The 25,157-nt window shown below is 38.7% G+C and overlaps 2 protein-coding genes across 4 annotated transcripts in view; both read right to left on the bottom strand.

Moving 5' to 3' along the window:
- Nucleotides 1-2,809: 2,809 nt before the first annotated feature.
- On the bottom strand, nucleotides 2,810-7,473 carry LOC118877164 (uncharacterized). 3 transcript variants are annotated; one of them, XM_036814346.3, is made up of 5 exons: nucleotides 5,893-7,353; nucleotides 4,878-4,999; nucleotides 4,525-4,821; nucleotides 3,718-3,877; nucleotides 2,810-3,540 (listed from the first exon to the last, which is right to left on the bottom strand). In XM_036814346.3, exons 1-5 carry the CDS (start codon nucleotides 5,975-5,977, stop codon nucleotides 3,413-3,415), a joined length of 792 nt encoding a protein of 263 aa, XP_036670241.3. In that variant the 5' UTR covers nucleotides 5,978-7,353; the 3' UTR covers nucleotides 2,810-3,412. The 3 variants fall into 3 exon arrangements, 2 of the variants coding, with proteins under 2 accessions (XP_036670241.3, XP_070855043.1); XR_010654031.2 differs by lacking the exon at nucleotides 2,810-3,540 and adding an exon at nucleotides 4,156-4,467 and having other exon boundaries at nucleotides 3,796-3,877; nucleotides 5,893-7,460; XM_070998942.1 differs by lacking the exon at nucleotides 2,810-3,540 and having other exon boundaries at nucleotides 3,718-3,840; nucleotides 5,893-7,473.
- Nucleotides 7,474-23,456: 15,983 nt separating this feature from the next.
- Ir41a (Ionotropic receptor 41a) overlaps nucleotides 23,457-25,157 on the bottom strand; it is a 170,689-nt gene continuing 168,988 nt past the window's right edge. The window contains exons 2-4 of the mRNA XM_070998944.1: nucleotides 24,087-24,706; nucleotides 23,905-24,019; nucleotides 23,457-23,848 (exon numbers count right to left, since the gene is read on the bottom strand). Of these exons, the coding sequence (XP_070855045.1) occupies nucleotides 23,463-23,848; nucleotides 23,905-24,019; nucleotides 24,087-24,671 (1,086 nt within the window). The 5' untranslated portion in view covers nucleotides 24,672-24,706 and the 3' untranslated portion in view covers nucleotides 23,457-23,462. The remainder of the gene's footprint in view (nucleotides 23,849-23,904; nucleotides 24,020-24,086; nucleotides 24,707-25,157) is intronic.

The following is a 25,157-nucleotide window of genomic DNA, read 5'->3' as shown; positions in this document are numbered from 1 at the left end:
ATCAAACGAGGTTTGAAAAATATTATAAATATATATATATATATATATATATATACAATGTACGTATATGTGAATATTTTTTCTATTGCGTTCTCTGTGAGAATGCAAGCAAGCAAGCAAGCAAGCATTAGTGGCAAGTCGAACTGCAAGCTAGAAACTACAATCAAAACGAGAATAAAAACCAAAAAAAAATATAAAAAATAAAAATAAAAATGTTGCGAATAATAATCATTGTAATTATTTTACTATTCGGTTGCAATTTCGGGGAGGGAAACTGTAATCCTATTCCGAATCCTGAATTTGCTTCTATTCTGAATATCACCAATAGTATCAATACAAATACAAAAAGTGTAGAATTTAATATAACATTATCGAACAACGAGGTGTTAAAAGTAAACCTCTCATTAGAATTTATGAGACAACCATCATCAACACCACCACCACCACCACCACCAACCACAACAATAAAACCCAGTGAGTGGGTGGAATTGATAACTGAATCGTCAACACCAACACCAACAGCTAACGATGAGGACAATGCCGAGGATAACATTAAAGTTACGGTTGATCAAGTAATCGAATTGTTTCAAGCAAACCTAATAGAAAAGGAGAAAAATATTGGAGGAATACTGAATGCAACAGTACCATTCTATAGGCACTTTAATCTCCAATATAAAGAGTCGGCTATATCAATTCGTTGTTTGTATAAAAGCAATTATGAGAAGAGAACACTAAATATAAAATGCAATCAATATATTGAGACAATCATTATTGAACGTTTATTAGCAAACGGTGAGGTAGAACAAACATTTGTCGAAAAAAACCCCAACACCCTGAAGAACATTATCCTCAACGAAGACATCAACAACTATATACAAACTGAGACGATGACAATCACTTGAGAGAGAGAGAGAGAGAGAGAGAGAGAGAGGCACGCGCTAGAAGTCGATTACAACACACAAACAAACAGACGCAGCCAATAAACGATAATCAGTGGAGAGCCGGAGCCCCGAGAGAAAGAGAGCAGACAAAAAAAACTTTTTTAATCTTTTTTTATACTTATACCTATATATATATATATTTTTATATACATACTTTATTCATGCATTTACTTACTAGTGTTGTTGTTACTAAGCCATCAGCCCAAAACAAATGCAGCTAATACTCAATAATCAGTAGAGAGAGCCAAAGCCAGAGCCCGAGAGAGAGACGTCAAAAAAAAATTTATATTCTTTATACCTATATACTATACATGCATTCATGCATTTTTTTACTTTAATCACAATTCTGTAAAACTAGTCTCTAAGCATTCACCCACAGGGAAAGTATATAATCGCATAATAAAAATTAATAATAAATACACAAAATGAAAATAATTATGGTTTTGATATTATTATTTGTACTTGGAACCCTCGTTGGAATAGCGCCAGTAAAAAGCGAATATGATATCAAAAAAATTCCCTACCAAACGGAAATTAAATACTCTAGTTTTGATCTCGTTGTAAACGAAACATTGACTGTCAAAGTAAATTTAATTTTTGAACTTAATACCGCATTTGTGGAAGTGATTCGAGAGAGCAGCAGCAGCAGCAGCAGCAGCAGCAGCAGCAACAACAAAAATCAACATGATATTAGATTTAAACGAGATTTGGTACTATTCGAACATATGCCTCTTACTTTCCCCACGATCGATGAGGTAGTTGAAAATTTCCGCCGAGAGTTAATTAGAAAAGAAGAGGATATTGGTGGAATAATTGACGCACCCGCTGTAATTTGTAGATATTTCAAATTAAGATACTTGAGAAGTATTGTCAATATTCGATGCAATTATCATAGCGATTTCACAAATAAAACATAACGAATTTTTTGTCATCACTATAATGCTGTAAGCAATACCAATGAGCCAAACCTGATAGAGAAAAATTATTTTTTTGAACGAGACTTTACCAACGATGAGGGAGATGATTATTACGATGAAGCCAACCCCACCAACCTTCAGTTAGAGAGACACATCGGAACGTATAACATCAATGATTATCAACAGGTTTTGCATATAAATATTCAATAATAACAACACAAAAAAAAAATAATGACATTTACAAAAAAAATTATTGATTTTATTCAAAATTATCTACACATTCTGTCGCCCGAGGATAAAGAAACCCTCCAAAGTATACATATGCGATTAGAACATATTAAAAATTTAAATATTACCTTTAATCAAATGGAAACGAATAAAGAGATGAGTACAACTTATGCTGCTGCTGCTGATGATGTAGTAGATTGTGAAAAAGAACAACATTTCAAGTACATACACTCAGAAAAAAAATCAAGTATTTCGTGCTTGAACCTAGTATTTTCGGTGTCAAAACTTCGCCAAGCATGGAAAATACAGAACCAAAGAACAAAATACTTATTTCAAGCACGAATTTTCAAGTCCGCAAATTCTTGGTTTCAGTACGACTTAAGAACGCTGAGGATTAAAATCAAGTATGGAGCTTTCTCAAAACAATAATAAAGTATTCTTAAGTCTAGACATATATATACTTGAAATAAGTGCGATTTATTAATAAATTAAGAACATTTTAGGCTTGATTTAAGAACAAACCATTACTAAACCCAGTAAATTATACTCTTGAAGCTAGAGTAAAAATACTAAGTTCAAGAATATTTCATTTTTAAATTAAGACAATATACATTTTAAGTTAAGCAGGAATAATTATTATATTAAGATCACATCATGCCAGATCTAAGAACTGTTAGATCTTAAAACCGGATCCCCCATTCTTAAAAGAAGGTATGGTAAAACTCAATTTCAGAAACTTTATTTTTTTATACGCTTAGGAAGTTATTGTTTTGTTTTACATTTTATTGTACATGTTTATTTTACAGTTGTTACATACGCTTAGGAAGCTATTGTTTTGATATTCATTTTATTTTTCATTTTTATTTTACATTTTCTATATACGCTTAAGAAGCTATTGTTTTGGCTTAAATTTTATTTCACAGGTTTATAGTTTCTATATATATTTAAATTTAAGATACGATTTTCTATTGTTTATTGTATATAAGTGCAAAGGAAGAGTAGTTATTTCATTAATGTTTAAAATGCAAAATGTATCGGATGGATAACCGATTTCATAAGAATAAAAATGTTTGTCAAATCGAATTAAACCTACTTCATTACATAGTACAAAAATATTTTCCTTATAACTAAAACAACTTATAATCTTTTATATATGTACATTTGGGCCACTTATTAAATTTCCATCAAAATATAAAAATAATTCGTTGATCTCACAATCGAAAGGACCAACTACAATAATAATAGGATGTAATTTAAGACCCGAACTGTAATACATGTTTATGACTCGGTCCAATTGAATATCTAAGTCATTAATAGTTACTAGTCTCAGCACGAAACTCTCCTGCGCGTCCAGTATTGTAGCTTTCCTTGTAAATTTTCCATCTTCATTCTGAAGCGGGCTGATGAGGGCAAAACAGCATTCAGCAATGTGGCGATTATGAAGTCCTGGGCATCTGTTATATTAGAATAGTTTAATATTATATATTTATAATACAAATAAAAGGTATAGTATTCGCTTTGTCAAAAAAGCGGGTATAAATATGATTAATATTAGTATAAAAACAGTGAATCACAAAATAAATACAAACTTTTCTATGCTTAGATTAAATAACAAGAAATGTTAAGCTTACCTATGTTGGTGCAGTTTTTAACAAGCAAGAGTTGGGCTTTGCAATGTTCATTAATGATGTTGTCTTCGTAATAACACATTATTTTTTGCCGAAATTCTTGCCACTTTGAAAGCAAATGAAAACCTTTTCCAGGATACATAAGGTCGAAATCAATATCAATCTTGAAAAACAAAAATATTTATAAAATGTTAAACACAAGAAAAAAAGTTAACTTCGGCAAGCCGAAGTTTGTATACCCTTGCAGTTATAAGAAATAATCAATGTTAGTAACACCATGTTACATTTTTAAGGATTGTTGCTAGAAACGGACGGACAGGCGGACATGGCTAGATCGACTCGTCTAGTGATGCTAATCAAGAATATATATACTTTATGGGGTCGGAAACCACTATTATACCCTCTGCAAGGGTATAAAAATAAATATATATTTTTTCTTACCAGCTCGTACGCCTTTGCACGGGAAAATTTATTCCAAGCTTTAAAAAAATCAGAGTTGTTCAGAGCCGTGACGTCTTTCTGTCGTATTTTGTATGTCTTTTTCCACATATCACGTACACTCTCTCAATCGTCACATGTACGGCTAAGCGTGAGCTTGTATGCCTTGCAGATGTCTGCATCATCTTCTTCGGAGATCACAAGTTCTACAGACCTTTTCTTCTGTTTTAATATGCGGCTGCGGCGGTTCATATATTTTGAATATAGTTTTCCTGCAGGATTGCCTCTACCCATTCGAGGTATAAAATAGTAATCCTATACAAACATAAATTAGAAAAGCAAATCAAATTATTTATAGCATTATTTTTTTACCTTAACGTTTATCTGGCTTGGGAGAACAAAACATATTTCCTCTAGCAAGGCTTGGAAATCTGGAACGCTAATCGTAATGTGTTCGAGCATGGCCTCTTCTATTATAATAGAAATAAGTTCGTCCCGAAGCACTTGGGGAAGACAAAGATGAGTCTCTTCGTGTTCCAAAATCTTCATGCCCTTTCGAGACTCATTAAGTAAGGAGTGCAAACTTTTATTCAAAATGAACTTTAGGGGAGCCTTGACGTCTGGCTTGACAAAAGAGGGTAGTGGCGCAATTCGGTCTTCATCTCCACCCTGCAAATTAAAAATACTTTAAACCCTATTCATGTACTATTTGGCTAATAACGTACCTCAGACTCCTTCCATCTGAAGAGTTTTTGTCTAAACCCTATGCGCAGACCTAATGGAGGCACTGCCTCCTTAATGTCATCGGCGTTCATGTATTTTAGCTGCTCGATGTTTACTTTAGCAGCTAAGTTGATGCGAATAAATATTTAAATTTATGTAAATATGTAAGTAAAAATATAGGTTTAATTTATGATATTGACAAGGGAGTTAAAATTTATGAACATACATATTATTAGCTGGCGTCTCAACTAAGCTAAAAGAGACGGAATGGCGGTAAAACATTGTGTGTATGTATATATGTGTGTACGTGTGTACTTTTTACGAGTCAGAAACGCACATTCAATACCTGTCCTTTTTGTTTTATAAATTATAAAATATGTCTTAACTTTAAATGTGTACAATGTACATAAATACGTTTGTAATAAGCGGTAATAACATTTCTAGAATCTTAGAAATTCTGTTCTGAGTTCTTTCACAAATAACTGTAAGCACGTGTTTCACGCGTAAAAAGTTCATACGTACAAACAAGTGTACATACATATATAATTTTACCGTCATTCGGCGACTTTTCGCTTACATAAAAAAGAGGAATACAAACACCCCCGGAAGAATTCCACGAAATTTGATAACTGTGTTGACCAGTAAGCCACTAGTCGGCGTTTGTATTCCTCTTTTTTATGTAAACGAAAAGTCGCCGAATGACGGTAAAATTATATACATATGTATATACACTTGTTTGTACGTATGCACTTTTTACAAGAGAAACACGTGCTTACAGTTATTTGTGAAAGAACCCAGTACAGAATTTCTAAGAAATGTTATTACCGCTTATTACAAACTTATTTATGTACATTGCACACATTTGAAGTTAAGGCATATTTTATAATTTATAAAACAAAACGGATGCGTTTCTGAATTGCAAAAATAACACATGTACACACATATAAACATACATACAATGTTTTACCGCTATGTATAAAAATTACAACTGCACCAAAAAACGCGTGCTTTTCTTACCTGTTAGAAATGTATGCACTTCCTCAATTTCTATCTTTTTTAAAAGTTGATATAGTGGATCCTCTTCACATTCTTTTTCACTCATTTTTATAACTTTTTGTTTCACTTATGTATGTGCCGCGAAAACGCTTGGGTCAATTGAGACGCTTATAAGCCAAGTGTGACCGTTCTAGGATTTTTAAAAGAACGGCGAGGACGTCAAGAAATCCAAAAGCTACGGTCAGCCGATTAAAATTTAACATTTATTAAAATGAAAAAATATCTTTTTAAATTTGCATTTAAAAATGCTAGCCATAAATGTATATAACTTTGTTTAAATCAAACAATTTGATAGTCTGACCTTCCCCCTTATCGAAGAAGAAGATTTTGACACCCTTTGAGAAATAAAATAATTTTAGTACTTAACTAAATTAATTGCAAGTATATAAGGATGTTTCCAGTTATTATCTGTTCCAAATCTTTACCCAGATCTTTATTTTTATTTAAAAAAAAAATAGTGGCAAACAATGTTTGTGCTATTATTAAGTTGTATTCGGTCTTGAACGAAATATTTTTAATCTTGATTTGAAAACTTCCGTAATTCATTTAAGAATTTTTTCTGCTTGATCTTATTTGGAACCAAATTGTACTCAATTTAAGAATTTTTCAGTACCAACGTTCTCAAAAAGTTCAGCATTAAATCGTTCTTAAGTCAAGGCTGTTTGTACTTCTTTTTCGCACGGCGTTTTTCCCTGAGTGTACAACAAAAATTGTTTGATGAACATGACGCATTACAAATTATGACTTCCTATCAAATTTTGTAAGTATACTACTAATAAATATATATATATATCAGTTATTTTATTTGTTATATATATTTCAGATCATCATCATCGTCATCATCTAGTATATCCGAATAATAAGTGGGAGCCTTCCTGTGTTGTTTGTGTGTGTGTGTGTGTGTGTGTATTATAGAGCGAGAGATTGTAAAAAGGAAAACAAAGAAAATGGGGGGAAAATTAAGGCAAGATAAAATGTGATATATAGTATATAGATTCAGCTATAAAATTGAATGTATGTTGGTCAGTAGATTTAGTATGTTGAAAATTATTCTCGAGTCTCTCTCTCAAGCATTTCGAAGAAAAAAAAAATGCATTTTCGCGTATTCCTATTACTGTTAGTATGCGCAGTCGCTAAAATCACTTCAAATCAAACAACAACAACAACAACAACAACAACACCACAACCCCCGACAACAACAGAAACAGCAACAACAACAACAACACAAACAACAACCAGCACCAAAGAACCAGGCTCATCATCATCATCAGCAGCAGCAGACAACACAACAGCAGCAACACAAACAACAACCAGCATCAAAGAACCAGACTCATCATCAGCAGCAGCAGCAGCAGACAACGATGACGTTTCAAAAACATCACTTGTACCAAAATATGTCTATCATATTAACATTACTATTATATTTTTATTATTGCTTTTGTTAGTCTATCTTGCAATTGTACTATTTCAAATAATATTTTCTTTTTATATAGACTGCATCAAAGTTGCGATGACTGAAGATACAGCATCAGCAGTTCGAAATAATAATAATAATCACGAACTTAATAATGTTTATTGTCCTCAAAATATTTAAAAAACAAAAAAAAATTAGAAATAAATTAAAATACTAATATTTCATATTGTGGTGAAACTACAAAAAAAAATCGTATTTAATATTGTGGTGAGCGGGAGGGAGGGCGGTAGGGAGAGCGAGAGGGAGGGCAAGAGCGGGATTTTTTTAACACTCACTTGTTGTGCAGTTGAGGAATTTAAATCACCCACTCAGCCAATAAATTTAAAACCCTTTATTTCTTCGTTATCACAAGAAAAAAATAAAAAAAATAAAAATACATACTTTGTATTGCAAGTGATTGTGTGTGTGTGTGTGTGCACTTATTGCGCAGTTGTGAATTTAAATCACATTTTTTTTCTCAAAGCATACTCATATCATCCACTCAGCCAATAAATTTTAATGTCCTTTTTTTCTTCGTTATCTTTCACATAACTTTAAAAAAAAAAACGAAAAAAATCCAACAAGCCACCTACTTAAATAAAAAAATTGAGCGTGGGGGTAGAAATAAACAAATTGATAATTTTTTTTTTTTGCATTGGATGCAGTTATCGCACATCCAGTGTTCAAAAGGAATTTCAAACAAAAAACACTTACTTTGTATTTGCAAGTGATTGCGAGAAAATGTAGCGTCCACATACACACACTCAATCAGCGAAAAATTTCCAATAAATAGCGCTGAGACAGTCAAATTCAAAGTCAGTTCATAATTGAATTAAGTACGTGAACAATATATAACCAAAACTAAGCAAGCAAGCAGAAAATAACATGGAGTCACAAACGATCAAATTCAAGAAAGTGGTAGTAGGAGCAGAAGAAGCATCCGATTCAAATTGGTTAAGCAAATTGAGTAGACCACCGAAAGCGCTTCGATGCTCCAATTGAAAATGTGTGGTGTGTACCCACAGACAACCCGGTTACGCAACCTCAGAAGAAGAAGAAGACTATACCTTCCACGATTACAAGATCTTAAATCAAATTCCTGAGGACACCATTGAGGATAATAACGTAGGTCTCCACCATAACCATACCTGCTGCGCCTAGACAAAACCAAAAAACATAAAAAAAGAATGTAAAATTATAATTTATTCTTCATCTCTTTTTTTTATTTATATTTTTTCAATCAAAAAAAAAAAATAAAGTACTGATGATGGTACTACTGATTATGCTGCTGCTGCTGGTGTTGCTGATGCTGATGCTGCTGCTGCTGGTGTTGCTGCTGCTGCTGCTGCTGGTGTTGCTGAAAAGGAAGATCCTCGACCCAATAAGTTGGTTAAATCCACCACTGTTAACTCTCTTGCTAAACGAAGATCTATCAACAGTGAAGACGCTGTTGGTGTTTCTGATCGAGAAATTCGAGAGCTAAAGGATGAAATTGAAGAGTTTCGTACGTTATACGATGATGTAATATCTAGCGCCGATCTGAGAACCTTACGCACTATAAAAAAACTTTTGTCAGTAAGAACAGTACTTACGCCAGGGGACTACAGAGCCTTACGCCCAATCAGGGGGCAATTCATGTGGGGAGCGTTTAATTTAATGCAACGCTATCGCTTTTTGCGTGAAAACCTATCAAAAAAAAATCCTAAAATTATTATTGAAGATGATGATGACGTTTTCGGTGCGGGATACAGAAATAGGAAAGAATTAATCAGTTATGAGATTGAAACATTCGTTAATACAGACGAAGTTGATGAGCTAAAAAAAGAAATCGATGAATTTTGCATTGAGTATGAAGACATTCTACCTGGTTTTGAACACAGACCTTACGTAATATGAGGAAATTGATGACGATAGGGGCACACATATCAGATACCGAATTGAAGTTTTCACGTAACATTAGAAAACGTTTCAAAGTAGGAGTTTATATTATAATACAACGCTACCAGGACTTGGCTGAGAGAATTGAAAGGCGATATTAATAATATACACATATATAACAATAACCTATATACATATATATATATATATATTAACCTATCAACATTAATAAAAAACTTATTTACTCCTGAAAATAGAATCTCTTAATAAACAACGTTCTCATTTCAGCTTACAGTCGCAAAAACAAAAAAAAACAATATTATATTGTTTCTGTTCAACGACCTATTGATTATATTAATATTCACAAAATATGGCAGAAACAATATCAAAATCAACGATCGTGTGTGTGTGTGTGTGTGTGTGTGTGTGTGTAACGTAAGTTGAAGAGTATATTTTTTCTGTATCGATGAGGAAGATCTGCTATATTTAATAGATCTTTTTACGCGATCAGGAAAAAAATATATTTTTAAAGCCTTCAAAAAAAAAAAAAAACAGAAATGCAGAGAAAGTGATGTGAGATAAAGAGTATTTTTTTTTATTTAATATTTATTTAATAGAAGAACTCTTTCCGCGATAACAAAAAAAAGATATATCTAAAGCCTTCAATAATGTGCGTGTGTGTGTAGAAATTAAAAAAAGTGAAGTGTGTGATAAAAGAGTATGTTGGGGCGGTGCGGCTTGATCGATGAAATAATTGAAGCCCCAAGATTGAGTGGTACCCAAAAAACACGGGAGTGTTTTGGGGTTTTTACGCGACGTGCGTAGATGTTTATTGTATCACTTTGAAACAAGAACTGCTTAAGCCTAACTTAACTTAAGCGCTCCAGAGCAGAGCGGAGACTTAGGGGAGAGATGGAGAGGGAGAGCGGACGGCAGTGCGAGCGCGCGAGATATAGAAATCTGGATAAAACTGCCGCTCGACACTGCCTCCTGAAATTAAACGCCCTTTTGGCGTGAACATTCTCCCCCCCCCCTTGCGAGGACACCCGTAGCAAGAACCTCAGGATAGTAGGCTCAGGAATATGTTGGAAGTATAGATCGGTCGTCCTTATGTAGGAGAGTGGGGTGGGCCTTTCCACCCCTGTGGCAGTGATGACCACTGCGGCAGGAGTCCTTGGAATGATTGTGAGCCAAGCAATTGGAGCAGTACTTCTGGATATGTACTTCCTGAAGCCCATTCTGGGGGCTTAGCCGTAGAAAGTGGTGGCACTTCCGTAGAGGATGGATCTTTTGGCAGACTCGGCATTAATAGGATTTAATACCTCGAGTACGTCTGCCATCCAAGGCGGGGTATGGAACCCAATATTCGGATGGAGTATTCTTAGGAGGAACTTTTTGTACGGAAACTTGCGTTGAATAGGACGAAATGATGTGTGGAACTGAGGCGGATACTGGCCTTGGAGGGTCGGATGGAATCGTCGGAGTAGTAGGACCGCTGTTTCGGTGAAGCAATGTGTGATGCCGATCTTGGCAAGTGAGACAGTTGTGAGCGCTTGTGCAATCCCGGAATTGATGGCTATTTGCAAAGCAATTGGAGCACAACTGCTTCCTTTGGATATAGGCTAAGCGATCTTCTACCGTCATCTGTAGGAAGCGTGGACATATACGCACGGGGTGGTTCTTCTTCGAACACAGATCGCAGCCTTTGGTTATCGGAACTAACTTTGTGTTGAAGGAATTTATTTTTGGAAATTCTGCCTCTCGATTTGTGTCTTTGAACTGGAAATTGGAAGATCGGAAGCTATCGGCGGCCTCAAGAGTTAGATGGCGCTCCGTCAAACATGCATCAAGCTCAAGCCACGTAGGAATTTCGGCTTTATTTTGGATGGATTGCTCCCATAATGAGAGAGTGAGCTTTGGTAGTTTTGTCGAGCAGATATAAACCAGAATAGGGTCCCAATTCTCAATATTAACACCGGAAAATTTTAAGGAAGTTAAGCAACCTTGAAAAGTGCGTTGAAGTTCCTTTAATGCTGCTCCCGACTCCTGTGCTATGGATTGCACATTGAAAAGTGTTTTCAGGTGACTGTTCACCTGCAATCGCTTATTTTCGAAACGCTCAGTTAGGTTATTCCAGGCTGAGCGAAAGCCATCATTGGTGAGTGGGGATCTCGAAACTATGGAATGAGCTTGTTTTTGAATTTAAGTGAAATAATTTTTCAACGGGCGTTAGACTCGGATTGTCTATGTATATTGCCGTGAAAAGGTCCCGGAAAGTCGGCCAGTGAAGATAATCGTCAGAGAAAACCTCTGTGTCGATAGGAGGGAGCCGACAGCCATAGGACGTGGAATTTTGGGACGGAGTTACTGGAGCTTGAGGTATTTGGGAGGAGCCTTTTTGGATTTGTTCCATCAGCTGCGCGGCAATTATTTCATAAGTGGAGTACGTTTGGTAATACTTGGACTTTAGTATGGATTTTGTTTCTGCGGCGCTCTCGCCTGCAGCTATAATGTAGTCGGAGCATATGTCGTATGCTGCCTTTACCGTTTGCCACAAGGATTTTACAGGCGGATAACGTTGGTGTAGGAGCACCTGGAGCGTTCACAGTGGCCTCAAAGTGGATCAGACAGTCAGCTGTGGCCATAAATCGGGTTAAAGCGGATTTTACTGATGTTGCCATGACGTTAAATAATTTAGAATTTTACTTCAGATGTAAGGAAACGGATTGGAATCAAATTGGAATTTAGGAACCAATTAAGATTGTAAATATATACGGTCACACTGTCGGATAGGCAATAAATATTTATTATATCGGATGGTCGTACTTATGTAAGGAATTACGGGCTTTAATATTGTTTGTTTGAAAGGAACACTTTTTGTGAGCTCTTGACCCACTGTGCACTGGCGATATACGGTATACGTATGTATGTATGTTAACACTGTTAAGGAGTAATTATAAGTCGATACAGATCTTGGGTGATTTTTGGATCTCCGTAGTGTTTAGTTGCAAAATCAGCATAAACATCTTTAGGGGCCGTGCCTGGTTCTTATTGGTGCACTGTATGGTGAGTTATGTTGATTTTGCTAGTGTCAGCACTTTGCTGCACGAGCGGTCGGCTTGCCGGCCGCGCATAGCTTACGTAAAGTCAAATATGTTTTTAGTTTTACTTGGACATTCATTAAAGAGCATAGGCTTCAATATAAAACACCGGCATTGGCCGTCAACATTTACTTTATTAATTGAGCCTTAAGGGCCGTTAGCAACGGAGTTAGTTACTCCCGACGTAATCTTCATAAGAAGAGAGCCAGTGGCAACCGCCCAGCTCATCCATAATAGCAGCCAGCCACGGCGGCAACTGTATCACCCCTTCCCCCGGACCAGCCACGGTGGCAATTGGATCGCAACCCATCACCCTCACGGACAGCGGCGAGGGATAGATCGTGGCTTCAGAATTAAAACATAATTTGTACACTGTACGTATGTATATATGTGGGGTGCGAATAGCAGAATAACGTTGCGGGAATGGGAAAGACTTCGCTTATGTTTGTATGTCGGTGCGTTTGTTTGTCACCTGCAGAACTAAATTGCAAACGATTTGCTGGAGTAAATTTGTGGATATTGTCACTTTGTTTTTAATTTTAGAAATAGTTTAGCCGTATTTGTAGGTCGAGAAAAGTAGTTGGAGTGGACTGTATTAGAAAAAGTAGTTAGAGTGGACTGTATTAGAATATTTATGTATATATATACACACGCAGCTGGAACACAGTAAAAAATAAAGAGTGCAAATCTTAAGGACAATCTTTATGATCGGGAATTCTTTACTGTGGCTGAGTTATATTTTACACACAATTGGAATTAAAAATATTTTTGAGAAATATTTTTGTTGAATAGTAGCACTGAAATATCTTCTGGAATTGTTTCAAGTATACAATTGTGGGCAAAGGAAACTGGAATATTGTCGGGCCCAAGTAACGTAATTGAAGTACATATATAATAAATGCCGTTGCGTCGGATTAATCACTTGTGGATTTAGACAATATATCATACAGAAAGTTAGTCGAAATAGGGTTCGAAAAACTGGCGTATGACCGGCAATTATAGTAAGTGGAACTTATCTGGAGTGTTTTAAGCCTGCTGGGACAAAATCAAAGGAAACTCCAGGAGAGGAAAGTCCAAAGATTTTGAAATCCGGCTCGAAGGACCAAAATGATGGGGCGGTGCGGCTTGATCGATGAAATAATTGAAGCCCCAAGATTGAGTGGTACCCAAAAAACACGGGAGTATTTTGGGGTTTTTAAGCGACGTGCGTAGATGCTTATTGTATCACTTTGAAACAAGAACTGCTTAAGCCTAACTTAACTTAAGCGCTCCAGAGCAGAGCGGAGACTTAGGGGAGAGATGGAGAGGGAGAGCGGACGGCAGTGCGAGCGCGCGAGATATAGAAATCTGGATAAAACTGCCGCTCGACACTGCCTCCTGAAATTAAACGCCCTTTTGGCGTGAACAGAGTATATTATTTGTTGTCATCATGGGAAAAATATCCTATATATTTAATAGGTATAGCACCACAGTGACATCAAAAATACATTTAAAGCCTTAAAAAATGCGGAGAAAGTTAAGTGAAAGAGTATATTGTTTTAATGTTATTGTGCGGAAAAATCTAATATATTTAATAGATATTGCACCACGATTACATCAAAAAATATATTTAAAGCCTTCAAAAACGCGGAAAAATTGAAGTGAGGGTAAAAAGAGTATATTGTTTTAACGTTATGGTGTGGAAAAATCTAATATATTTAAAAGATCTTTAAACACGATTACTTCAAAAATATATTTAAAGCCTTCAAAATGCAGAGAAAGTGAAGTGAGATAAAGGGTGTATTCTTTTTATTGTTATTGTGTGGAAAATCTAATATATTTAATAGATCTTTCGTCATGATGACATTAAAAATATATATTTTAAGCCTTCAAAAATGTAGAGAAAGTGAAGTGAGATAAAAAAGAGAGTTTATTGTTTTCTATGGGGCTACATACTCTTTGTACTATATTAATATTCACATAATACGGAGATTTGTAGTCCGAAGAATACATATATAATTTTTAAACGAGTAACGACAAAAAAAAGTATATATTTTTAAAGTAAAGTGAGATAAAAAGAGTATATTGTTTTCTATGGTTACAAATTGTTTGTACTATATTAATATTCACATAATACAAGAGTTTGTAAACCGAAGAAAATAATATATACATACATAACTTTTAAACGAGAGTGAGAGGACAAGTGGGAGGGTGGAGTGGGAGGGGAGGGCGGAGTGGGCGCTATCGCAAACGAGAGTGAGAGTCCGAGGACAAGCGGGAGGGTAAGGGGGGAGGGGAAGTGAGCGCAACCCCCCAGAGGGTCAAGCACCAGGACAAGCGGGAGGGGAAGCGGGAGGGGAAGTGGGAGGGGAAGGGGGAGGGGAAGTGAGCGCGGCCCTAGCAGCTTCCACAACTTAAGGGCCGTTAGCAACGGAGTTAGTTACTCCCGACGTAATCTTCATAAGAAGAGAGCCAGTGGCAACCGCCCAGCTCATCCATAATAGCAGCCAGCCACGGCGGCAACTGTATCACCCCTTCCCCCGGACCAGCCACGGTGGCAATTGGATCGCAACCCATCACCCTCACGGACAGCGGCGAGGGATAGATCGTGGCTTCAGAATTAAAACATAATTTGTACACTGTACGTATGTATATATGTGGGGTGCGAATAGCAGAATAACGTTGCGGGAATGGGAAAGACTTCGCTTATGTTTGTATGTCGGTGCGTTTGTTTGTCACCTGCAGAACTAAATTGCAAACGATTTGCTGGAGTAAATTTGTGGATATTGTCACTTTGTTTTTAATTTTAGAAATAGTTTAGCCGTATTTGTAGGTCGAGAAAAGTAGTTGGAGTGGACTGTATTAGAAAAAGTAGTTAGAGTGGACTGTATTAGAATATTTATGTATATATATACACACGCAGCTGGAACACAGTAAAAAATAAAGAGTGCAAATCTTAAGGACAATCTTTATGATCGGGAATTCTTTACTGTGGCTGAGTTATATTTTACACACAATTGGAATTAAAAATATTTTTGAGAAATATTTTTGTTGAATAGTAGCACTGAAATATCTTCTGGAATTGTTTCAAGTATACAATTGTGGGCAAAGGAAACTGGAATATTGTCGGGCCCAAGTAACGGAATTGAAGTACATATATAATAAATGCCGTTGCGTCGGATTAATCACTTGTGGATTTAGACAATATATCATACAGAAAGTTAGTCGAAATAGGGTTCGAAAAACTGGCGTATGACCGGCAATTATAGTAAGTGGAACTTCTCTGGAGTGTTTTAAGCCTGCTGGGACAAAATCAAAGGAAACTCCAGGAGAGGAAAGTCCAAAGATTTTGAAATCCGGCTCGAAGGACCAAAATGATGGGGCGGTGCGGCTTGATCGATGAAATAATTGAAGCCCCAAGATTGAGTGGTACCCAAAAAACACGGGAGTATTTTGGGGTTTTTAAGCGACGTGCGTAGATGCTTATTGTATCACTTTGAAACAAGAACTGCTTAAGCCTAACTTAACTTAAGCGCTCCAGAGCAGAGCGGAGACTTAGGGGAGAGATGGAGAGGGAGAGCGGACGGCAGTGCGAGCGCGCGAGATATAGAAATCTGGATAAAACTGCCGCTCGACACTGCCTCCTGAAATTAAACGCCCTTTTGGCGTGAACATAGTATATTATTTGTTGTCATCATGGGAAAAATATCCTATATATTTAATAGGTATAGCACCACAGTGACATCAAAAATACATTTAAAGCCTTAAAAAATGCGGAGAAAGTTAAGTGAAAGAGTATATTGTTTTAATGTTATTGTGCGGAAAAATCTAATATATTTAATAGATATTGCACCACGATTACATCAAAAAATATATTTAAAGCCTTCAAAAACGCGGAAAAATTGAAGTGAGGGTAAAAAGAGTATATTGTTTTAACGTTATGGTGTGGAAAAATCTAATATATTTAAAAGATCTTTAAACACGATTACTTCAAAAATATATTTAAAGCCTTCAAAATGCAGAGAAAGTGAAGTGAGATAAAGGGTGTATTCTTTTTATTGTTATTGTGTGGAAAATCTAATATATTTAATAGATCTTTCGTCATGATGACATTAAAAATATATATTTTAAGCCTTCAAAAATGTAGAGAAAGTGAAGTGAGATAAAAAAGAGAGTTTATTGTTTTCTATGGGGCTACATACTCTTTGTACTATATTAATATTCACATAATACGGAGATTTGTAGTCCGAAGAATACATATATAATTTTTAAACGAGTAACGACAAAAAAAAGTATATATTTTTAAAGTAAAGTGAGATAAAAAGAGTATATTGTTTTCTATGGTTACAAATTGTTTGTACTATATTAATATTCACATAATACAAGAGTTTGTAAACCGAAGAAAATAATATATACATACATAACTTTTAAACGAGAGTGAGAGGACAAGTGGGAGGGTGGAGTGGGAGGGGAGGGCGGAGTGGGCGCTATCGCAAACGAGAGTGAGAGTCCGAGGACAAGCGGGAGGGTAAGGGGGGAGGGGAAGTGAGCGCAACCCCCCAGAGGGTCAAGCACCAGGACAAGCGGGAGGGGAAGCGGGAGGGGAAGTGGGAGGGGAAGGGGGAGGGGAAGTGAGCGCGGCCCTAGCAGCTTCCACAACAACAACTTCCGCTCGCGATAAGCGCCCCCGCACCAGCGAAAAAGTGAGTCAGAACATACAATAAAAATTTATCCAGAACATACAAATACACCATCGTTTTATCCAGAACATACAAATACACCCTACTAAAAGGGATTAAATTGGAGATTGTGCTGGAGACTGTTGCCCTAGGCCTAAGGCCTTGAATTCTACTGGAAACTCATTGCGCTGAGTGAGCACAACCAGCCTCTTTTGGACGTCAGTCAACTCTGCGGCAGTGAGTTCTGCCTTTACGTTAACATCTTGCTTGCGACTCATCCTTGCAAAACGAAATACATAAGCGAGTTCGCGTAAAGCCCTCTCAAATGTTGAAAAACGATCAAAAATATCAGTTTTCGGGGGCGATGTTACATCTTATTAGGCGTTGTTTGAGCTCTTTTTCGAGCTGGATCGACGAATTGAGTGGCCACTGCTCCTGGTTGTGAAGCACCTACTCAGGCCAGTGCCACCAGAGGTTGCTGTCCTTGAGCTCATGGACTGAGACGCCTTTACTTGCAAGATCAGATGGGTTATCTTCCGATTTCACATGAAACCACTGTTCTTTGTTGGTGAGTTGATCAATTCTAGCGACTCTATTGGCAACGAAAGTAGTCCAAGTGCATGCTGGCTTGCCTAGCCATGCAAGCACTATCGTGAAGTCTGTCCAATAATATGTATCGTTCTGAGTAGGAGGCATTTCGGAGAGAAGCACCGCACAACACAGTTCTAAACGCGGTATGGAAAGGGACTTTACTGGAGCAACTCGGGTTTTTAATGAAAGCAAGTGCGTGAAGCAGCCATCAGTCGTTTCGACGAGAGCAAAGATGGCAGCACGATAGGCGCTCTGTGATGCATCGCAAAACCCGTGGTACTGCAGTTTTGCCGATGGATGAAGTCTTACCCATCTTGGAATGCGAACTTCTTTTAAGGTTGGATTCCCCTTAAGAAAGTCACGCCACTTTGTGACGAAATCAGTCGGATGAGGCTGATGTCAGCTTAACTCCCGCAGCCAAATTACTTGTATAAAAGTTTTGGCGCGAACAATGAATGGCGATAACCATCCTACTGGATCAAAAAGTTTGGCTATTTGGGATAAAAGCTATCGTTTGGTGTAACTTGTTTGGGTAGAAATATCTATCGGCAGAAAAAGGGAACTATCAGATGTCGCGTGCCAACGGATTCCCAGAGTTTTTGCCATACTGGCGTCTTCCAACTCCATACCTTGTAAAAGTTTCTTCTTTTTTAGGGTCCACTTGCGCAGCGGAAAGCCTGCACTCTCGAGAGCACCGCGGAGCTCTATGATGGCTGAATCAGCGGACATCTGCGTGTGGTTGCCAGCTAGAACATCATCGACATACATAAGGTTAGAAATTACGTCACTTTCCAAAGGATGTTGGTCACGTACATCCTGGTCCAGTTGTTGAAGCACGCGTATAGCCAGAAAGGGGCACAGCTAACCCCGAAAGTGACAGTGTTGACAGAATCTGCCGATACATCTTGGTGATGTCAGCATTGAAGACGTATTTAAAGAAACGCTATTTGAGGATCTGAGTGGTCAAATCAGATTGCAGTACCGCATCTGTATGAAGGATATCATTTAAGCTGTACGTGTTTGACGTTTTATTGGAGGCGTTCAACACAACGCGAACCCTTGTGGTGGAACTGTCTGGCTTTAAAACCACGTGGTGTGACGAGTAATAATTGCTGGAGTCGTCATTTGGAGAGACTAGGTGCATATGACCTAAATCTAAATTCTCCAGAATAACTGAGTCATACTGCTCTTTCAAGGCGGCGTTTTGAATGTCCCAGGCGCTGAGAGGAGTTAAATAACTCCCCACAAATCTCAGCAGCAGCAGCAACGGATGGCCGGCCGCTTACCAAATACGCTGCGAATACGTCCTGGACAACTCCACTCGAGTGGCCGGCCATCCATTGCTGCTGCTGCTGAGATTTGTGGTGAGTTATTTAATTCCTCACATTTCCCCCTTTCTTCGGGAAACATTGAAAAACTCGGTACTACTCTCCGGCGTTTCCTTGCATATTATAGCCTTCAAGTCCTTGTGATGCTCCTGCCGATTCCCCCGGCGCTCCCTCGTTGATCCCTCGATGCGCCCTCGACGCTTTTAACTCCACTGAGTTTTTACAGCGCTGGTTGTCCTCCTCGTAGCAACTTTAAGTCTCCCGCGCCGATCCTCCGTCTGTTCCCACTGGGACATCGGTACTCATCGCCTATCGATCACCAGCTCGCTGCTCATTGCTGCGTCCTACTCCTTTCCGTGGCTCCTCCGTTTGGTCACACCATCCGTGCGTGATCGATACTTAACCGATTATCGATACCGATGGTGAAGCGTTATTTTCAACTTTTGCCGATATTTGCTTTTTGCGTGTGCCCATCGATTGCACTATCTTCCAATGCCAATAGACCGCCTATCGAGGCGCCCCGTTCCCTGACTCCTGGTGACTTTGCAACTTTCATAGGTAAGTTTTCGCATTTCTTCACTCCTTTCTATTTCATTCTTTTTCTCTCCATTCGTCCTCTCTCGCCCTTCAGGAGGCTTCGACCCGTGAAGTCCCGGATCGGCGTACGCTAAACCCCGAGTACCAAAAGCCACGCTACGTCCAGCCGCGCAGCCAGCACCGCCAGGAGCAGTGCGCAAGACATTGTCAGCAGCGAGCCAGCCACCACATCACGACAGCCACGCAACACAGAGCGAGTCACGCGAAAACGTCCCGGACAATAAGCAAAAGGGTGAGGCTAGGGTGGAACGTTCGTTTACATTAGGCGTTGAAGCGAAGTAAAGCGCGAGGCAGCTTCCTGGCGTTCAGCCTTGACTGGACAGAGCCAGGGACCGGCATCGGTGGGTCGAAAGAAGTGATCCTAGAGAGCGCAGCTTCTGTTCACCCTAGTCTGAGTACGGTGACGCTGCCCTAAGCCCGCACGGCTGATCCCCCTCGCGAGTCTGAGTCGTCACGAGCAGTCACCGAGTCAACGCGTCAGGGACGAGCAGCGAGCGAGCATCTTCAGGGAGCCTCAAGGATCTTTAGCGAGCTAAAGGACTGGAGCACTAAGTGCTCGTTGGAAGTACCGAAGGCCACAAGTGGCGATATCAAGGCCCACCAAGCTACCAAGCCATTTGTAATAATATACCCGCAATAAACCCACTACGAACCCGTGCATTCTGTGCTTTCTCACTAAGCTACTGGGTGGTCACGAATCTCGTAGCGAGCAGACCACAAAAATCAGTTCGTTACAGCGCCTATGAGCACGTCGATTTGCGAACTATGGTAGAAATTCGGAACTACTAGTTGGACGAACCTTCGGGTATCGTACAGGATGGAAGATTTCCGGCCAAATATGGTAGCACATATGCGTAGGCTTCAATTTGCATTTTTGGCTTAATGGGGGAGCTTACATGGAATTGACAGCGCTTACGATGTTTGGCAGCAACTCCCGAAACTTGAGCTTATATGGATTCATAGGGGATCTTAATTTACGGTGAATAACCGTTCTGATATAAAGGTCGCTTCGGATCCGAAGTCAATTAAGGCACGTGCTGAGTACCTAATGCCCAAGTGGCAGATCTCTATGAGCGCCGTGCTCAGGAGGACCCCCTGCGTATTAACGGTGAGGAACGTTTAAACGTTCGACGAAGTGGACTGTATCTTTGGCTGGAGGTCAGGTACGGATGCTGACTAGAGTTGTGGAGGGCCGCCACGATACAGGAGAACTTTGCACGTGCAGCATTTGCGCGTACTTGCGCAGTCTCTCAACATGTGGGTTCTTGCAAAACAGCTCAGACAGAGTTTTTGTTGTTTAATACACAGTTCCCGGTCGGCAACCGACATATTTAGAAACTGGGGACACAGACAGATAGGATGGTTCTCCCTTAGACAAAGTTTACACGACTGCGGATTTACGGTGACCCTATTTTCAAAGTTATGTATAATCCGCGGCCCACTTTCAGGACGCGGGGCTCTGGATTGAGCGGTAAAAGTAGGTTTAAATTCTTCAATTGCCTCAAGGGTTCGATGACGACCTTGTAAGATGGTCTTGAATTCTTCCCACTCTGGAATCTCGAATGGTTTGAGGAGGGACTGCTCCCACAAGGTCAACGTCAGCTTCGGTAGCTTTGAGGAGCACAGGAAGACGAGAAGACAGTCCTCATTTGCTATATCTACTTTAGCTATTTTCAGAGCTGGCAAACAACCTTTGATAGTGCTCTCCGTTGCTTTAAGGAATTGCCACACTCTTGGGAAACAGAGGGAAGATTGAACAGGATCTTTAGTTGGCTGTTTAAGAGCAGCCGTTTGTTTTCGAAACGAGTCTGCAGATTTCCCCATGCGAACTCAAGCCCTTCGTTAGTCAACGGTGATAATGCAACAATAGACCTTGCCCCTCCGCTCGTTTTCGAGTTGGGTTGGAACAGCTTTTTAACGCCCGAGAGCATCTGATTTTGTACATAGATGGGGGAAAAAAGGTTTCGAAACGTCGGCCAATGAACATAGTCGCCACTGAAAATTTCACAGTCTATTGGAGGAACGCGACATCCACTAGGAAGAGACGCCGGTGTGGAAGGATCAGGAATCGGTTGAAGGCTAGCTCTTCCAATTGTTTCGTTTAGTGTTGCAGCGCATCGTTCAAAGAAAGAGTAACAGTAGTCATACTTGGCTTGCATGACTACAGAAAGTACTTCAGAGCACGTCTCGTACTCTTTCTCTACCTTGTCCCAAAGAGCCTGTATCTGCTGAAGTCTGACCTTATTAGAGTGAACAGACAGGGTATTGACCCTGTCTTCGAATTACTAACCCTATCGGTTACAGCCACAAATTTTGTCAAAGCAGTTTTAGCTTCAGCCTCAGCCATTTTCGCAGTTGATCTCGTGACTGACAGGGATGACAGGGATGAAACTGGCTGTGACGCAGCCGTTCTCACGGATTTTAAAGGAGTTAAGGACTTTTTGCTTGTTGTCCTGGAAGGACGACCGATCTTTACGGATGGAGTTAGCTTTTACTACGTCCTGCCTTTGGTAAAATGGATGTATATCTTGGAGAATATATGAACTGAACCAGAAGGAATTTATGCGGAACGCGAGTCAATACGAACTGAGGACATTAATTAATCGTTTGCAGTACCTAACATAAAAATCTTTGACAAGTTCAGAGGCAACTTATTACGAGAACACCAATTTCCCAGTTTTACTAGGTTATTTTGAAGAAGTTCACTATCGGAGATTGAATTCACAGACCTAAATATTTTAAGATCGTCCGCAAACAGGAATTCAGAATTTTTTATGCAATAGCTTAAATCATAAATGAAGATGATGAAAAGAAACGGACCCAATGCACTTTCCTGAGGAAGGCCAGAAGTTGCCACATACGAGTTTGAGAAAACACCATTGCACTCTACTCTATAAATCCGACTATCTAAATAAGATTTAACCAATTTAGTATTGATGAATGAAATCCCAATTTCTGCAGTTTTGCCAATAAAGCATTATGGGAGACTTGGTCAAATGCTTTGGCGAAGTCGGTGTAGACCACATCAACTTGATGATGGCTGATAAACGAGTAGATGCAATAAAGATTAAACGTAGCTAAGTTAGTGGTAGTTGACCGTCCAGGCATAAAACCATGTTGGTTAGGACTGATGATCCGACCAGCAAGAAAAGTTAGCTGCTTAGCTACAATTCGTTCAAACATTTTTGAGGCATTACTTAGCTTTGCAATGGCCTATAATATGAAACAACATTCTTGTAACCAGACTTGAATATAGGAGAAACTGTGGCAAGTTTCCATCTATGCGCAAATACGCCAGTGGAAAGAGACTGGTTAAAGATCATTTTAAGGGGCTCACAAAGAGCACCTATACTGTTTTTCAAAATAAATGGAGAAAGGCCATCGCTGTCTAATTTTCCTGAGTCGTTAAAACTCTCAGCCGCCATATAGCAGTCAAAATCAGTGACATCTAAGCACCCAATATTTAGCATTGTGGCAATGGCACTGAGTGAATCATACTCATTCCACAGCGAGCTCGGTTCAAAGTTAGATGAAAAGTACTTAGCGAATAGATTAGCGACCTTTGTGTACCATGGTAGTTTATAAGAACTTTGAACTCTGTTCTTAAAGGGTTCGGCCTAGAATATGTTGTGGCTGCTTCCAGCCTACTGTCGTATTCGCCCTGTTGCTGCCAGTTGTAGTTCTCGCACTACCCAGCACTATAGATCAGCTGCTTAGCCAGTTGCATTAGTAAGCTAATTAAGCCATCATCCGAACTTTAGTAAAATACTTAGTATTTATAGTATACTTAGTACACCTTACAAAAAACACTTAAATTAGGAAACTTCGCAACATTTTGACGGCAAAGTTTCCTTTCTACCTTACTTCCCGTTCTTTTCCCCAAAAAATTGTAATGTGAATAGAGTTTCTTTGTGTACAATTTAAACTATTTTATGACTTTCAAGTTAAAGTATATAAGCTCTAAAGAAAAGGACAGCATAGCAACAATTGATCCTAATATCCACACAAGTATTATTCCAGCAAAGTTAGACATTCCAAGCATGTTCGGACCAATATCTCCTTTATTTTTAGACATAGTTTCTTCGAGTTGCTTTTGTATCTTTAGGTTTAAGTTATCACCTACTACACGATCTTCCCAGTACTTATCGAGTCCTGACGAATGCCAACTATAAATCATCGAATTGAATTGATCTAAGAGAGGCCAAAGTCTGGGAACAAAAGCAACTGTATACTGGAAATATAGATCATCCTTCATAATTATCAACTGGTCAATCGCTTGAGGCACCAAATAGTTGCCGACAGCAAAGTGACCTACAAAGTTATTTCAAAAATAAGCGACAGTTTTCTCTGTGAGTTAAATTTGTTACCAAACGGCAGACGCTCTACTGTAAATCCAATGTGCACCCTCTGCTCCTGAGCTAATCGAAGCAACTGATCATCGCTATATATGTGAAAATTGTACAACAAATCTCGCACTAATGACTTTTAAGAAAGGGAACACAGAAATTTATGTAAGTCATTTATTTATGTTCTATGTGAAAACACTTACCTCATCCGACCCGCGTATGGCTGAGACCCATGCCTCAGAGTTGGCCGCCCACTGTAATCGGTGCAATCGCAGACGCTGGACTGTGTCAGCTGCCTCGTCCATGCTGGGTACTGTCAATATACTGGCTAAGCCACCACCATATATGCTGGTAATGATTAAATCATTTAGAAAGCAGACCAAGAGCAACAGACGAACTGTAAGTGAATTGGCTTTGCTTTTTCCTGATTGCGATATAAAAAGCTTAAAAGTAGTAGAAATCCCGAATTTTGTGCAAGTCCACCATCCACCAGGGTTTTTTGGTGGTACGTACAGTTCCTGCTCACTTTTATATGCTAAAATTAGTCCGATAGCTTCTATAAATAGGCATAACAGGATTGCAGCCCATAGAGGTTTTTGGAAAGGTTCTAAAGGTAGATGCCAACTAGCTATCCGCAATGGAGCTGGAACAAGGCATGTTATTCCAGACCTCACAAGATACACGGAGAGATCTAAATATGTGTAATCTTCAGACCACGAGTACATTGCACCAATACAGATATCGGCTTTATGTTGTATAACCATACCGAGGGCACCATCCCCAGACATATTTGGATAAACATTGCCCCAATCGTTTGCGTCTGCTATAATTATAATATAAAACAAACATTAAAAAATTATTTATTAGTATACATTACTTTACATATATTTCACAAAATCTTTTATAAATAAGGATTAATACCCACCGAGACGTAATCTGCTATTAAAAAAAAAAACAAAAAAAAAAAAAAGTTAGCGGAAAATTTCTTTTAATTTGTTTTAAAATAGCATTACTACCTATATTTTATAGAACAATTACTTTTCCATCAATATTAGTTTTTTAAACATATATGTACAGCATTGCATCACAAGCAATACATACTGTAAAACTCGCAACACTTTTTTGTGGTTTCGTTTGATTGCTATGCTTTCTGTGGATGTCGCAAGTAAATTAAATCAATTTCATTTCAAAAGTTTGATTTTAAAAATCTTGTACGCGGCTCACTTCCTCTTAAACCTTCTGGAGAGTGTCCCCCTTGTAGAGCATTCGACCAG

This window comes from Drosophila suzukii, unplaced genomic scaffold, assembly GCF_043229965.1.
Source record: "Drosophila suzukii unplaced genomic scaffold, CBGP_Dsuzu_IsoJpt1.0 scf_14, whole genome shotgun sequence".
Classification (NCBI taxonomy): domain Eukaryota; kingdom Metazoa; phylum Arthropoda; class Insecta; order Diptera; family Drosophilidae; genus Drosophila; species Drosophila suzukii.
The sequence above is the reverse complement of the archived record's forward strand: the minus strand, read 5'-3'. Positions and strand labels throughout refer to the sequence as shown.